General features: G+C 40.2%; 1 protein-coding gene across 3 annotated transcripts; it reads right to left on the reverse strand.

The window, feature by feature from the left end:
* On the reverse strand, window positions 1-15,353 carry ALKAL2 (ALK and LTK ligand 2). 3 transcript variants are annotated; one of them, XM_084516011.1, is made up of 6 exons: window positions 15,252-15,353; window positions 14,322-14,656; window positions 11,784-11,837; window positions 11,599-11,679; window positions 8,793-8,858; window positions 1-679 (listed from the first exon to the last, which is right to left on the reverse strand). In XM_084516011.1, the coding sequence occupies exons 1-5, from the start codon at window positions 15,254-15,256 to the stop codon at window positions 8,794-8,796; spliced, it is 540 nt and encodes a 179-aa protein (XP_084372137.1). In that variant the 5' UTR covers window positions 15,257-15,353; the 3' UTR covers window positions 1-679; window position 8,793. The 3 variants fall into 3 exon arrangements, with proteins under 3 accessions (XP_084372137.1, XP_084372139.1, XP_084372138.1); XM_084516013.1 differs by lacking the exon at window positions 15,252-15,353 and adding an exon at window positions 15,024-15,176; XM_084516012.1 differs by lacking the exon at window positions 1-679 and adding an exon at window positions 8,062-8,081.
* Window positions 15,354-17,100: the final 1,747 nt, after the last annotated feature.

The raw sequence follows: 17,100 nt of genomic DNA on the forward strand, positions 1-17,100 counted from the left end.
TTAATACCAAACACTTTATTACTTATGCCTGTTATTTACAGTATTTACATATTGCACGTTAGCTGGAATGTTTTATACATTTATTATATAAAGTAAATTAATGGCAGCTTGTGTTTTGTGTACAAAATCCATGCTCCACTGTCCCCAAAAATATGTCTACTTTGAATTACATTTCTGTTTGTCATGCAATTTGTACTCCTAGGGTACAATGTGACCCCAATGCAAGTCTGTTTTAACCAAACTTTTAAAAAATTGCATAAGCATGAAGGATATCAAGTGACCACAACTACTGTGGAGCAGATCTTTAGTAGTTCTAGATATACAAACAAACATTCCTTAAAATTGTAGAATTAAGCAATAGAACATCAATTTTCATGGTGAAATATTTGTGTTTACGTAATTTTTGGCAGCATTACACATCAGTTGTAGTGTGTTTTTTAAGTATTGAGCATTATGTACTACTGGCAGTTATGCTACTGTAAAGAGAATGTCAATCTGCCAACTGTTGACAACCTACAAAATGCATGTTAAAAGAATTATGGGAAGTAGTCTGTCAATCTGCAAAAATAAATCTCTTGTTCACAATGGAATATGTTATAAAGGTAGTAAGTTCTATTTCCCTGTTGGTTTCCAAGGCACTTCTCTTGGTTCTTGGTTTTTCTTTTCATGATAATGATATCTGGTGGATTAAAAGAAAGAAGAAAATTGCCTTTCATCATTTTTATACTCACATACAAGTGTTTAAGAATATATTTAGCATACTGAAAATAGTAAGTAAATAAAAATGTCAAATTTAGTGATGACTTCATAAAGATCTAATAGTGCATGTAGTTGTACTAAATTACTGTTTTGTTCCTCAAGGATGAAGCTTTGGAAGTCATTCTTGTTTTTGTGTTGGTTCATTTTAGGTAGACTGAAGAGATTTGGATACTACAGTTCTGCTTACCCAAAATGTGCTTGTAGGTAAGTTTAGCCTGTACCTTTGAGTATAACACTGAGGTCAAAAAGTGAATAAACATCAAGTACAGTTATTAACATATTGTAAATTTCTGTCTTAGTGTCTTGATATCAGGAAGCTGTTGGTACAATGTCCAGTAATATAAATCTGTTAAGATAAGGTTTAAAAGACCAGTCTCTTGTCCCTGGGACCTGCAAACAGTGAGGCCACACAACCTGAGTAGAAGCTGGATCAAACTGAGAAGAAGCGGATCAATTTGCTGCCAGTTCTAGTAACTCTTCCCTGAGCAGGTTCTTGGAATTAAAGCCACTTCTGTAACACTGGTATCGAAATCACAGAAATGACAGGTTTCTACCCTGCTTATGTACACACATTGTCTAGTCTAGAAAGGTTCATTCACAAATCAAGCAGTGAAAGTTACTGCAACACTTTTCCCCCACACTTTTAAGCCAGCTGAGAAAATGTAATAGAACCATCTCTTTGTGTACTTATCTAGAATTTTCCCCTCTTTCCAGTAACTTCCGAGTATGTTGACATTATCCACAGCTGCATTTTCTATACAGGTGACCATCAAATGCTGCAAGTCTACCCAGCTTTGTGTGTTTCTGAGACAACCTTTTAATGTCTTTATTGAATGAAAAAATGCAGAATAAATGTTCCTCGTAAATGTCAGAAATCCATGTGTAAGATGGAAAAAAGCAGTGGATTAAAGTGCTTCTTATGTCATTTTTAATAGTTAAAACTTTCATACCGTTTATCTGAACATCTGCATCTCTCTGCCATGATCCTGTGAATTCTCTGCTATTTTGAGTTTCTCTATATTTTCTACTGCTTAAGTATAATTTGTAATAGAATCATTTGAATGCAAAGTCAGACTTGACATAACCCATTGGAAATCAAGCTATTGATGCATACAGAAGTACTTGTTAGTATTATTTAAACATATATTTAATTTTGCAATGTTTTAAAAACTGTTAGGAAATGTAATAATGTTACAGACAAGCTTGATATAATTTAGCTTTGGAGATAGCACACTTTTTTATGTCCTTGCTTTAGAGGGGAAACTGATAAAAAAAATTTTCAGTCTTACATTTTCATCTAGCTTAGTTTCTGTATGTGTACCCATACTGTGCTTTATTTAAGCTGAAAAGTGATATTTAAAAGCTTTTAGTCTGATTACAGTGTGGTACACCTGACAATTTAAAAATAGAGAATTTAATAAATAGTTTGTTCATCACTAATAGTAATGGGAATATGAAGTTTACTGAGGCTGGAAAAAATGGCAGTGGTTGAACTTGCATAGTATGCTTACTTGTTGTCTCATCTATACCTGCTTTTGTATGGCTATCTGATCAAAAGCCATTGGTCCTATATTCTCAGTGCTCAGGTAGTTTGCAGTTTTCTAAATCCCTGACATTTGCAGTACCCATAAAAAGACCCTAGGTTTTGAGCATGAATTGATCTATTGTACTATTATTTTATTTAATTTTGTATAGTCTGTGTTATGCATTGGTCTAGGAAAATTGAAATTTAGCTGAAGGATGGCAGGTAGTATTCTTACTGGAGATCCTGAATGCTACTTGACTGCAATATTTCTGGGAACATAGACAGTCATACAATTTCTTTTTCTTTAATTCAATTATTGGTTTTCCTTTGTTAATACAAGGGAGAAAAAATAAAAAATAAATAAAAACACCCCACCCACCCACCCCCCTTAAAAAAACAAAACACAACAAGCAGCAATGTTAGCTGAAACCATCTGAATGATACAGTTGTTCCAGTTTTAAAAAGCACAAATGAAAGATACTGCAAAGGCGTATTACAGCTTTCCAAATTTGGTTCTAGTCATTATCTGTGCATGATGATAAATACTAAGAAAAAGCTATCCAAGAGAGGAAGTTGGTGTTTTAAATATCAATGTAAACTTTAAAAAACACTGCGCTAGTAGGATTCTGTAGCAGAATTTCCATATGCTAACATCAGAAATCCCTTTTTGTTTCCCAGCAGTGAAAGCCCAGCCCAGGTGGACATCTGCTCCAATGTGAACATCAGATCTCAGAGATCCATACAGGGAAGATAAAGCTGATAATGTTAGATCTGGTACTAGCCACAGAGGTTCCCCTAGTAGATAAAACTCAGAACTGTCTATTACAAAGCTGAATTACACCACACTAGTAACCATGTACGCTGGCTATTTAATTCAGAGCAGTGGTTCTGATAAAGTCTTAACTGAGTTAACTTGGGGACTATTTTGTGTGACCAAGCCGACATGATTGAATATGTTGTGAGAACTTGGATACGATGGATCAGTGTATGCTTTCTAGAAAAAAAAAAAGGATCTGCTTTCACTTGGTTACATGCAAAACCCACATCTTAATCCCATGTTTGCTTCTTTTAAGAAATGAAAGTGTCTGACATTTCTTGAGTGCACTCGGTCTTAGTCTGAATGAGAAACTAAGAGAAAGCAATTAAAGGCTCTACAGTTAGAAAACATTTGAAGTAAAACTTAAGAGTCCGAACAATATATTGGTTTAAAGATTGTTTGAAATAGTTAATATAGAATGTGGATTATGGGAATGGGATGTCTTGTGTGGTATTTCAGTTTTCTCCTTTTATATTTAAAATTTCCAAATTTATATTGTCCTTTCAGATTTCTTAATGTACATTACTAGTATGGTTAACACATCTTAAAAAGTTTATACAGATTTTTCAAATTAAATTTAAGTTATCAGTATACTTTAGCTTATTAGGAATTTTATTGAGAATCTTTGACCTTCATATATATATGTATTTATTCTTGTCCTGTTATGGCCTTATTAAACAAGAAGCATTGATTCTATTGTTCTTTTATTTTAAATATTGCTAGTTATGTGTGTTTTTTTCTCCGGGGAAGAAATAACGTAGATTTTTCATGTACTTTTTGTATTAAAGCTCCCTTCCTCACCTAGTCTGAGACTCCCACTTGCACTAATCATGTATTTACTAGTTTAACATTGTATCACTAGTTTTATCTTCATTTGAAATAACTGCAGAAACTCAAAAAAAAAAAAAGTTTACATAAATACAAGTATTTATTTATATATACTTGTATTTATATATAGTTAGATCCTTATTGTACCAGGAGGTTTTAAGAATACATTGTGAGATCACTACTGGTCTGTAGCAAACCTTCTGATGGAAAAAGGAGGGTCACAACAGTAGCACCTGTGGTTTTCAAATAAAAATAGTAAAATCTGACTGAAGCCAACATGATTGTGACAAGTGGTGCCAGGGAGGCTATATTTCCAGCTGGATCACTGTTTGTCACAACAACTATAAAAGATATTCAGTGAGAACTTTAGGTGAATACTCAGAAATCTTGTTCCTGACGTTCATTAACCTTCATTTTGGACAATGGGTGTTGGGTGTGCCTGCATGGGGTGGGGCAAAGAAAATAAGTATAGGAGCTGTTAGGGAAGCTGGAGAAAAATGAGTCTGAAGGAGAGAACAAATAGTGTGGAAGATAGACTGGGATAGTTGTGTTGAACAGAGGAAGGAGAAGTGTTGCAGAATAAAACTAGTCAGAGCTGGCACTAGTGGCAAGCTGGAAAGATGGCCTGGGTTGTCTGTTAGAGAAAGGCTACTGAATGCTGTGTTAATATAGACATGCTATTCTGGATTGACTGATGCTGTCTGAACATGTAAAATTGCCCCTGCACTGCTCAAATGTTTGTGGGAAGCAAATTTGAAATTACACCCTAAAAAGGAGACAGAAAAGGGAGCCTAGTTACACGTATGTACAAAAAATGAGAAAAGTGAATGCCCCACAAGACACATTGTAATTAACACACCTACCCCTCCACACCTGGCTTAAGTATGCACTGTGATAATAGATGCCCAATTCCTGCTTTCGTATCTTATTTTATTGTTTGATATTAGGACCAAGTTTAAAAATTGTGTTTTAAACTGTGATAGTCCAAAACTCATTGTCAGAACAAATCAAAAACAAATCTACCCTTTTTTGTTCTTTTACTTCTTTTCCTCCTACATTAATCTCTAATCATAGGCAGATGTCCATGGATCTTAAAAATGTGCCCAAACTACCAGTTTGCCAAAATATCAAACAGCAATTATTTTTCTTACAGCCCAGCCCAATGATAAGCCTTCAACAAAGTTGAGCAAAATAGAAAGTCTAATTCTGTTGGAACAAAAAGGTAGGCATTAACAACTAAGAATGTCTTCTACTAGCTTATGATACAGGATTTTTTGTATTGACTCAGATCACTGATAGATCCAATATACCACCTTAGTTAGCAACAACAAATTCTGAGGTATAAAAATGAGTGGGACTCCATATCTGAATGCAAGATTAAAAACTAACAAGAACAATGAAATCTTCTTACATTTTTGAAATAAAAAGATACAATATTTTTGCTGAACCCTATCTGTGGATATATTTTGAAGAAAACATGGTAAATCTCTAACCTAAATTTTTATTCCTTATCATTCTTGGCATATGGTCTCCAGTTAGTAGTGTATTTAGCTTCAGCATAAATTCAAGAGTTTTGTTAAATAAAAGCAATACATATTCATGGTTCCATTATTTTTAAATATTTAACATACTTCATAGGCAATAAGACTATTAAAATAAGTAAGGAAAAAGCACAAGTATAGTGTTTTTCTTTCCTCGATGAATAATCCCTGAGTGATATCTTACTTAAGATTTTATCTTGACAGCATCTCTATATAAATCTCAGTACAAGTTGGGAGAGAGTAGAACAACAACATGAAATGTGTCGTACTTTTAAAACATTTTTAAATGTATTTGTCATTACGGTTAATATAAACTGTCAAATACTGCTTGTGAATTCAGGATTTTGGGGGAAATCACTAGAAAGTATTCACTTTTGTAGTACATGTATCACAATAAATTTGTGTTCTCTACTATTCCAGAATTAGTCTAAGCTTTAGAATTGATATAAACTGGTAGCTTTATAGCAGAAACCAGAAATGTTTACCTATTGCCAGGCTATTAAAAAAAAAAAAAAAATTCTTTTACTGGAGAGCCATCTTAAGCAAGAAATGGTTTTGAAATTTTGTTTTACCATGTGCAGCTGGTACTATGCTCAAAACTTTAAAACCCATTGAAAAGACCTTGGACAATGATAATTATCTGCTCTGGGGAGAAAAAAAAATGGACTGATAAGTGAAAAATAAAAAAAAAAAAATCAAAAACCTACATTTTTCTACTGCTGTCCATGCAATGATGAAAACAAAGTCTTCATTGTACTTCTCTTTGTGAGGGTGTCTTACCCACACAAAATCGAGCTGATCCACTGGAAAAGGTTTGGGTAGGAAAGATGCTTAATTTTATGGGGACTTCAGTGGGGGTCTCAAGGCATATGTGGTGTAGGAGGAAAGGCTATTCTTTTAGTAAATGGTGCTTACGAGTGCAGATAGTGTTAATGGTTTGTACCTTTGGCTTGTGGAGACCTTCAGACATGACAGTTAGTTGAGCTAAGGAGTTCTTTGGCAAAATAAGATGGATTTTTTTTTTTTTAATAGACTACTAGCTTGTGATGAGAACTACTTTAGTCACTGTTCCTTCATATTTACAAGTTTGTGCTTTTGTGACAAGGTGCAATGATAGATAAAATTTTTGAAGGAAAGAGAGAAAAGATCTCCCAACTCTGGCGTATTAGTATTGGTAATACACTACTCACCTACCTTTCACAGGTGAATATCATTTTCAAATCATTATCAAATTCATTCCTTGCTTTCTTTGACTTGAAAGGTTAAATCCTGGAATTCCTCTAAATGAGATCAGAGGATTTACTTATTTACTAGCTTTTATTTGTCTTACTGCAGTTATTTCCATGATTCTATCTCTGAACACAAAGTATATGAATAAAAGATTCCTCTCGATGGCTGCGTATTTCAATTGATGACATCAAGTAATGTAACAGTCAATGGACCTTAGAAACTTTTTGACTTGAAGCTGGGCTAGTCTAGGTCTATTTTAGGAAGTCTTGGCAGAAAATACTTAAAAGTACGTTGAGGAGTTTAGTATAAAGTCAGAATCCTGAATGGTATCTAATGATTTAATATATGATCTCTGCCCTGGCTGTTAGAAAAGTCTTTTCTAACATCTAGTTGGAGTCCTATCGTTGTAATTTAAACAAAGTAAATCTTATTTATCCACACTGGATAAAGAGAATGGCTTGTGGCCACCTTTTATGAAGTAAAGTAGCTTGGTTGTGTTTTCCCATACTCATCCGTCCTTTAGACTAAATAATCCTAATTCCTTTCAGTTCTTGTAAATTGTGTTTTCTTTAGTCATCCATTTTGCTGTTCTTCAGAGCAACCAAGAAACACCCATATGGCTTCAAGTGTGGGGTCTTCAATTAAATGCTGTATTCTAAATGAGGCCCTACCAGCAACAGTGATTATTTCACGTTTTATAAACAATGTTTCTATTTATAAATTCCAGTTTGTCTTTTTTTCAAGTGTGACATAGTGGATCACAAACTAAACATGAGTCTACCATAATTCCTGCACTTTCTACAGAACTACCTATCTAGCATTTCACAGCTTGCCGTATATTTCTGTATATATATTACTCCTACATGGCTTCATAATTCTGCTTTCCCCTTATGTTTTATCCTGTTTTTAGACTATTCAGCTACATTTTCAAGATTATTTTAAATTTCAGTGATGTACTCCCTCATGGTTGCCTCTCCTACACCATAAATGTACTGACTTCTACCATGCAAATTAATGAAAGTATTGACCAATACCATACCCATAATGTAGCTGTGTGACTATGCCCAATACAAGTTTTCAGTTTGGCACTGAAGCACTAATAACTTCAATATTTGCCAACCGTTTTTGCATGTGTCTTGATCTCATATCACTAGCTTGCTTGTAAGAATGCCATGCAAAACAGTTTCCATGCTTTAAAAAGTCAAATAAGATGCTTAAACCTTAATGCTTTTTTTTTTTTTTTTTTTTTTTTTTCCCCCCCACAAAATGTGTATCTTGTCACAGAGTTAAAATACCTTTGATAGCACTTGTTACTGAAATGTCCATATGGGTTATTACTTACTCCTTTGTCAGAGGTTCACATTTCTGTCTCAGGTAAAGGCTGAGGACAGAGTTTAAATTAGTTTTTTTTTTGTATTCTTAGAAGTAGTTTTCTAGAAATACAGATAGTTTGGATTTTTTTTTTGGTTTATGCTGAGGTTCCCAAAGTACTTCTAGGAATTAGAGGTACATCTAAGCAAAAAGGGAGGGAATAACCCACAGACATAGAAGTGTACATAGACATAGTGTACACAATGAAAATCCCTAGAAATCTGGACAGCTTAAAGTTAGTTTGTCAATGCTACTAATACATTTTAAGTACCATAAAAGCACCTGCAACCTATCTGCATGTATAAAGCTGTCATGTGTATAGCTACGTGTATATTAACTTATACTGAAATGTACACCAGAGATCTACAGCTGCACACATAAAAGGGCTGCCACTACCAATATAAACAATTGTATACTGAGTCAACTATTGAAAAAAATAAGCTACAGCTGTTGTTTTGTTCTATAACAACAAATTCACTAGCTGGTAACTGTATAATTCTAATTCACAGCTGATGCACATGGACTTTTATATAATGACTTCCAGTAGGGGGTAGCCTTTATTTATTGCCACTACTTGCCAGATTAAGCCAGTTACTCCAAATACTATGAAAGAGGAATATCTTAGCCAAAAAACTATTTTTATTATGAGTTTTCATGTATGAAACAAAAGCCACAGCTTTGCTATGCAGTAGAATGTCATTATTATTGTCAAAAAGCTTACCTTATCCTTCCATGCACATTGGGCTTACTGCCAACCGAGTAAGAAGCCTGGCACATCTTTTGTAGTCTGTTAGGAAAAAAAAACAAAAAAAAAATAGCATAAATACAAACATTAATGAAGTAAAAAACTTTTGCTTTTAAAAATCAAAATTGATAATGGCATGCAAAGTATTGTCACGATTAAGTTTAATGAACACCTTAGTTTGCAACAATACAGAAGTCAGTTCCTTAGACTTAGAAAAGTAGTGTGTAAAAACTCCATAATGAGAGCCATGTCGAAAGGCGCACATAATTGTCTAAAGGCACATATAATTGTATGCATGGTATTTCTGCATGCATAATATCAAAATAAATAGCATGAATGTGCTTATAGGTATTCCAAGTGTATGTATGTATAAACATTTACCCATCTGTGTATGTGCTTACATGTCGGGGTCTAAATATGTGAGTGTAGTATTTCTATGCTAGAGGATGAATAAGTAGTGCTCATCCATCTTTGAATTCCAGCCATCAGTGAGCAAGTATGTCAACTTATTGGGGAGTTGCAATATTTTACGTTAACTTTTCTTCCTGTAAAAATTGTAAAACTAGACAAATAAGGTCTCTGATAGAAACATACTGTATACACTGTGTTATATCAGTGTAGAGTAACATCACCTGTATTTGTTGGTGTTTTTTTGTATATTCATAGGAACGTTGCCCATTGGCAACCATATAATATAAGTTCATTCGTAACTGTATCAAGTTCCATCTTGAAACTAGTAATTTTTTTTTTCATGGTAGGTCTATTGTTGGTAGTTCTTGTTTTAGGTACCTTATTTATTTATTTAGTTGCATTAATAATAAGGAGCTGTGTGATGATGAACAGAACCAATGCAAATCTGCAAAATTAATCAAATTGTTTTTTTGATCCCGCCCCCCCTTTTTTTTTTTAACATGGCCAATGGAAAGCAAATTATGTGAAAGTTGGTCACATACAGACAGGAGACTAAAGTAGCTCTTAGGTGTCTGTGCTACTAAGAAGATATGCCAACAAAATACATTTGTACTTGTTCCACCTTGTGGCAGCATCACAGATGCTTTTAATTTCTTTATTGTCTTGCCTTTGAATGACATAAAATGTCAGTAGAATGAACAGTAGTTTAGAACATAATTTAGAGCATATAATGAACAGTAAGTTTAAACTGAAATCAGGATATTATCAAAAAGTAACATTATGTTGTGCATGTAGAATTAAAGGAGGTTTTTTATTTCATGTTTGTAGAAGAAAGTTACTTTAAGAAGATGCTAGTCAGTCCAGTCCAGTGACTGATGTTTATTTTCTTAGGCATTATTTCTAAGAAACATCTTATGTTTCCTAGAGATGCCATGTTAACAGTCTTTAACTCACAGCATAGGTATGCTATAATTTCCATTTGTACAAATTATCCTCCATTATCCAGGCATTATGCTGGTGGGTGTGTCACCTGTCAGAAGGATAAGGACTTAGAGGCCGACTAGGTTTTAGCTTCACAGCTTGAAGTACTCGGTTAGTGCCGAGTCAAATGATGTTTGTGATGTGATCCTTATGAAAAAGGTAATATGTCCATTTGCTTATTTAAAGCACCATTCTTATTAAGAGCTCCATCACCATCCATGTAAACTGAGCATGAGCTGGTTAGCCATTATACAAAAGTCTTTATCTCCAAAGTAGTCCTAAGATGAAGATTTAATGAATATGAAGAAAGTCTGCAGGTCTTACCAAATATGCCTTTAAAATATATTTGGCTGAAATATTTATTAATATTTGAAACTTGGAATCAGGAACTCCTGTTTCTATTCCCAGCTCTGCTACTGACCCAACTGGTCAGTAGCAGAGCTGGGAATAGAAACAGGAGTTTATTTTACCTCAGAAAAGTAAAATAAAGCGTGCTTCCATTCTCAAAAGCTGCACTAAAATAGCATCTTCTTACTCAACAGGTCCACCTTGGTATGAGTCTGGAATCACATCTCCTGAGTGATAAATGTCGATTTCAGATTTAAAAAAAAAAATAAAAAATCTGTGCTGCCAACACTGATGAGATAACATAATATGAATTTTGTTACTTGTGTCCCTCATCTGGTGGTTTGTTTGTTTTCATTAACCTCCAGAAACATTACTTTTTTTGTGATTTACTAAAGAGAAAGATTGCAAAGGTTCACTTTCAGCATGACTGGTAGATTGGTAGCTGAACTTTCAAAATGTGTAATGCCTTCAAGATACATTACAGAATCACAGAATGGCTGAGGTAGGAAGGGACCTCTGGAGGCATCTGGTCCAACCCCTACTCAAGCAGGGCCACCCAGGACTATGTCCAGGAATCTTATGGAGATCTCCAAGGAGGGAGACTCCACAGCCACTCTGGACAACCTGTGCCAACTATTATATGTTCTCCATAAATAATGAACAGGAAATAGCCCCAGCTGAATTTCTGATCCTATTTTGAATTTGCAGCACTATAAGTTAAGTATGATAGGTTTGGAAAAGGAGTCACATGCTTCTATGAAAAACGCATTTGATTTCGAACAAACAAGGCACATGCATAAATAACTAAGTAACCAGTGTTTACAGTCATTCTACGCAGTCTCTTTGCAGTGAAAATGTTGTGTTGCCATTTCCCCCACTGTAATGCTAAGGCAGTTTTAGCAAACGTGCTGCAGAGCACTACAGATTCTGCACTGCAAGAAGTATACTCTAACATTGTATCACAGCAGGTATCCCACAGAGCTACTCTACTTCAGAGTTTTCTGTTCTTTTATGAAAGTTAGCCTTTGTTTTTGGCACTTACATGCTGGGATGGTGCAGTCCCTTGTATTGTGATAAAGCCGATGAAAGTGTTTACTACATTTTGGGCTAAAGTAGAGTGGACCTGAAATACAAGGGGAAAATAAGAGTCAGTGCAGCTTACAGGATAAAATACAGTTTATGGTATGTACACGACATAATGGATACCAAGACAAAGTTAAGACGTACCTGTTAAGTGCTTTAAAAACTTGTCTTTCATCCTCAGATCTCTGGGAACTATTTCTGTTGGACAGAAAAAAAGCATAGTCACTCTGCTGTAGGAACTGTGCTTGCCAAGCACAGCATGAGAAAAATGAATAAATTCTGACCAGCAAACATCACTGCTACCTCCTGACAGATGCAGAGTGGTCAGAACTCATTTGCATACAATAGGCCAAATTGCAAGCTCTTGTTTTACATATGAAGCCACTGTAAAATGCACCATGAAACACACTGTGAGGATGAAACAAGTAGTGTCTCCTAGGTGTGCAGTTATAAATGATGTTGTCTGATAACTAAGAATCAGATTTTAGCTCTCTCTAAATTACATTGTCACGTTTACCTAGATTTAAATTCTTTACAACATTTTAGTTTATAGTTGCTTGGAAAAGGCTCCTCCCACTGCTGGTAAAGATCCAAAGATACATTCAAGTTTGGTTTTGTGCCTTCTAATTCTCTTACGCAACCGTATCCATTCTTTTGTCAGAGGTATGTTTGTACAAGCACTGTCCTGCTGTAATCGTGAGACTGGATTGATCTACTTACAGGAATATTTTTTTTCCCCTCTGGCAGTAAATAAAATTCACAGGAAATGATCCCAAGCAAATTGCTCTCTTCTGGCTCCCTATATTTGTGGTTTACCACCTCGCGTTTTGTGTTCAGCAGATGGCAAAATGAAACTGGTTTACTGAAATCCATTTTAGCCCTAACCCTTCCTTGTGTCTTCCTGATTTACAGCTATCTTTGATTGCTTTCCGTTACGAACTCTATGCTGATAGCCTAGTGCTGATTGTGTGTGATACACTACATGGTGCTTTATTTATTTGACCATAAATGCCTGAGCAGCCTTTTTCATTCCCCTGGCACCTCTTATCAGATATAAAGCAGAGAACATTTCCATCCAGATCTGATTCACTTTTGAGGTTAGACACTTCTCGAAAGTCATTCTTCATTTACTTCTAACTTTAGTCAGTGTAAGTAAAATTGACCTTATCGTATTTGACCTAATTATGTCACGAAGAGCATTAAAAACACACATGCTTCACTCAGAAATTTCCCAGGGGACAGGCTCACTGGGAAAGTGATGCCAAAAGTGAGAGGAAGAACTTTAAGCAGTAGTTCCTTTTCAGAGTTGCTGGGAATAACTCCTTTATAAGAATAAAATGTAAAATTCTGCTTAGGAGTCAATGACACCAGTACCAACTATTCTGCTCTGAAGTGGTTTTATGTTTACATAGATAACTGATGAATACAAGCCAGATGTTTTGCACCAGTGTGCTGATGTTGGATGGCCAAGAACCATGCCAATGTTTCTTGCTGAGATTTAGAGTTGTGCGGATTAGAGTTCACTGCTTCATCTGGCCTCTTTAACTTTTCAACATTTACAAAACAAAATGTTCTCACTGTGCTGAGCTTAAATGGAACAAAATTGTCTTCCTCTGTATATTCATTAATCGTCTAGATGGGGAAGTAACATTTTCATGACAATCATCAACAAATGCAAATCATGAGGATATTTGAATATGAATGACTGAAGTAAAGGTACAAAGGAACTTTATGAGATCAATAAAGGCAAAATAAATAGCATGCTAGGAAGATGAAAGCCAGATTGGAAGAAGGTGAGTGCATCTGCTGGAAATTATTCAGAAAGTGCCTTTCAGTAGGAGGGGTAAGAGGAGTGGCAGCAGCGCTGCAGGGGCTTGGGAGTGACAGCAAACACTAAATGAGACATGGCAGCAGGAGAAGTCAAGTCAACTTTCAGCAGGATGCACAGAGGCACATCGTGAAACTGAGCTGTAGCTATCCATCACTGCGTGGCTTGGTATGACTGCTCTGAACATCCAGCCCCGAGCATCTTACAAACACATGGGGGCTTTCACTGGAGGTTACAGATGAGTAGAAAGATGATTGAAGGAGTGACTCGGAGCATGCATAGCTCGTGTGGTGACAGAGGAGTGCTCTATTTGAGTTCCCTAGTATTTTTCAAAGGTGCTACCCTCCAGAATACAAAAGGCAGCACTAATAAGCAGGGTGAAAAGTTTAATGAAGCTGAGCTCTAGGACAGACTTCTCAATATCTCTAAGAGCATGGGCATAGTAGAGTCCTGCAGGGGAATTACCGCTAGGGTCATTTCCAAGAAACACTTAAAACTAGGCACATTTTAAAAAATGGTAAACTTCCATGAGAAAGAGCATTTTCATCCCTTATTTCTTTTATCTCAGCCCATTTCACTGCTTTCCCTTGTTAATAGATTTTGTTCAAGCCAACACACAGGAAGTCAGACTTTCAGCTGAGTACATTATCCAGACAGTAAGAGGCTCTGAGATGCGAATGGAGTTTTTCTATTCCAAATTTGCCGCCTGCATCAGTTTCTGATACCAGAGAGAGTCTGCAGGTATTTTGGGTGGTTGATCCTCGATACAAAATTAGTAACCTGATGTGATGTCTGATTCCCCAAGGCACCCTACGGAAGGAGAAAGCTCTCCTTAGTCAGGGGCTGTGACTTACCAACTCTCTGCTCATCCTGGTACCCTCCGTAGTCTGCCACTTCCCTTCGGTCTAAGTTATAGTCGTGTTTGGAGAAGTACTGCACCCCACTGTCCTTCTCCAGGTGGTACCTCTTCAGTTCCTGAATGATCTCCATGATAAGATTTAAGAGGCTTTGCCTGTCCTTCAGATCTGCGGAGTCGCTCTTCTCTTTGCAATATCCCGCCGAGAGCATTAAGAGCACCAGCCCCAGCAGCCCAGGAGACCTCAGTCCGCTCATCGCAGCCTGACCCGAAGGGCGAGCGAGCAGATGAAGAGGAACGATCCGCTGCCGGCGGGGGAGGCTTCCTATTCCGCTGCAAGAGAAAAACGGGGGTGGGTTGCAGGTGGGGAGGCACACGGGGGGTGAAATGGGAAACACGGAGGGGGGTCCGGGACACCGAGCCCGCTCTGCTTGGTGTCTGCTGGGGCAGAGCAGCCCGGCGAGCCGGGACACACCGGGACAAGCCGAGCCGGGACAAAACGAGCGGCGCCCAACTTTCCCCGAAGTTTTCCACCCTGGCCGGGCGCACCCCGCAGGCACAAGGGCTGTCCCACGCGTGGCGCCCCTCTCTGTCCCGTGCCAACTTTCCCGGCCAGGCCAGCGCTCCGGGACGGGGAGAAGGAGCAGGAGGAGGAGAAGGAGGAGGAGGGAGGCGGCCGGCCCCTTGCTGGCCGGGTTACCTGGCTCTCCGTGCCGCAAGGCGAGCTGTCTTCCCCGCGGGGGCCGCTCTCCCCGGGCAGCAGCAGCAGCAACAGGGACAGCAGCAGTAGGAGCAGCAGTAGTAGGAGCAGTAGGAGCCTCAGGAGCAGTAGGAGCAGCAGGAGCAGTAGGAGCAGCAGGAGCAGCAGAACAGTCCGAGTTGTCGGCGGCCGGCCCGCCCGCCCCCCTCCCGTCCCTCCGCCACCTACTCCATCGCCGGCGCAGCCGCTTATATAGGCTATAGGATGGACATGAGACGGCAGATAGTATCGACTTGGAAGTGGGTGGAAAACAATAAAAGTCCACTTGGCAACCTCGGGAGCGTCGCTGCTGCACAGCCCCCCCCCCCCCCCCCCCCTTTCTCTCCCCCCCCCTCCCCGGTCCCCCCCGTCCCTCCCCCGGGCAGGGCTCGGTCGCTCCTCTCCTCGCTCCGACGTAAGGAGCCGGTCCCAAGTGTGTGTGTGTGTGTGAGCGGGAGGAGGGCAGACGGGGAAAGGGGAGGGTGTGTGTGTGGGGGGGGGGGGGGAGCGCAGGGCCCCAGCCTTTAATTAGAAACGCGCTGAGGAGGCGCTGAAATATTCATGGCCCTGGCGCGGCTCCCTCCGGGCGGGTCCCCGGCCCCGGTTTACCGGGAACCTGAGGCTCGGGCGGCGGCGGGGAAGGGGCGGTGTTGGGGCGGGGAAGGGGCCGGGGGCCGGCTGCTTTCTGCCGCCGCCGAGCGGGAAGGGCGGCGGAGCGGTGGCCGCGGGAGGGTCCGGGCGGTGCGGCGTTGCCTCTTCTTGGCAGGGGCAGCCCCCGGTGGCTTCCCGGGGCTGCCGGCGCTGCCTGGAAGCGCTCCCCGGAGAGCCGGGTGGGCTGACGAGGAGGAGAAGGAGGGAGGAGGGAGGAAGGCAGCTCCCGGTAGGAGCCGGAGCCGTCCCGCCGTGCCACCGCCGCTCCCCGCTCGCTTCTTCTCCCCCCCCGTTAAGCCCCTTCGGAAGGGGGGCTGCCGGTGAAACGCGATCCGGCTGAACTCCTTCTATTTGCTCTGATTGTGTGTATAAACCTCTCCCTTGGCAGCCGGGGCAGGAAAATAAAGGCAAATATAAAGTTGGACGGCGCGGAGGCAGCGCTTTCCAAGACGGGGTCGGGGCGGGAGCGGGGCCGCCCTGAGGGACCGGGCGCTGAGGGGCCCGTAACGGCGGGGCGGGGAGGGGAGGGGAGAGGAGGGGAGGAGAGGGGGGAGCCCCCCGGCTCCCCCCCAGCGCCGTGTCCCGGCCGTGGCCGCCGTCCGCGGCGTGCTTAAGACACCCAGAGGCAAGACCGAGCAAGAGCGGCTCGGAAAGGAGTCCAGGAGCCTGCCTTCGGCTGGGCGCTGCGCTGCCTCGGCGCTCGGCAGAGCGGTTCGGCACTTGGCATTGGCTTGGCGTGGCGTGGTTGTGTTTGCACGCCGAGTCACGCCAAATATTGACTCTGGTTGTGCGCTGGGGTCACCCGGTGGAGGCGGGCTAGGGGGAAAGCTGGGCAGGTAGCGCGCAGGCAGGTGTTGTGCTGTTGTGCTTCAAGGAGAACTTCGTCTCCTTCGTCGGGAAAAGGAAGGTTTGGAGTCAGCTCGATGCCCTCAGCACGAGAAGGATGTGGGGCTGTTAGAGCAGCCCGAAGGAGGGCCATGAAGGTGATCAAGGGGCTGGAGCACCTCTCCTGTGAAGAAAGGCTGAGGGAGCTGGGGATGTTCAGCCTGGAGAAGAGAAGGCTCCGGGGAGACCTCATTGCGGCTTTTCAGTACTTAAAGGGGGCTTATAAAAAGGATGGAGGGTGACTCTTTGCTCAATCAGGTAATGACAGTACAAGGGGGAATAGTTTTAAACTAAAAGAGGGGAGATTTAGATTAAAGGTTAGGAGGAAATCCTTCACTCAGAGGGTGGTGAGGCATTGGCAGAGGTTGCCCAGAGAAGTTGTCGATGCCGCATCTCTGGAGGTGTCCAAGGACAGGTTGGACAAATCCCTGGGCAACTTGATCTAGTGGGTGGCATCCCTGCACATGGCAGAGGGGTTGGAACTAAATGATCCTAAACATCC

The sequence above is a fragment of the Aythya ferina genome (genome assembly GCF_964211825.1).
Source record: "Aythya ferina genome assembly, chromosome: 3".
NCBI lineage: Eukaryota > Metazoa > Chordata > Aves > Anseriformes > Anatidae > Aythya > Aythya ferina.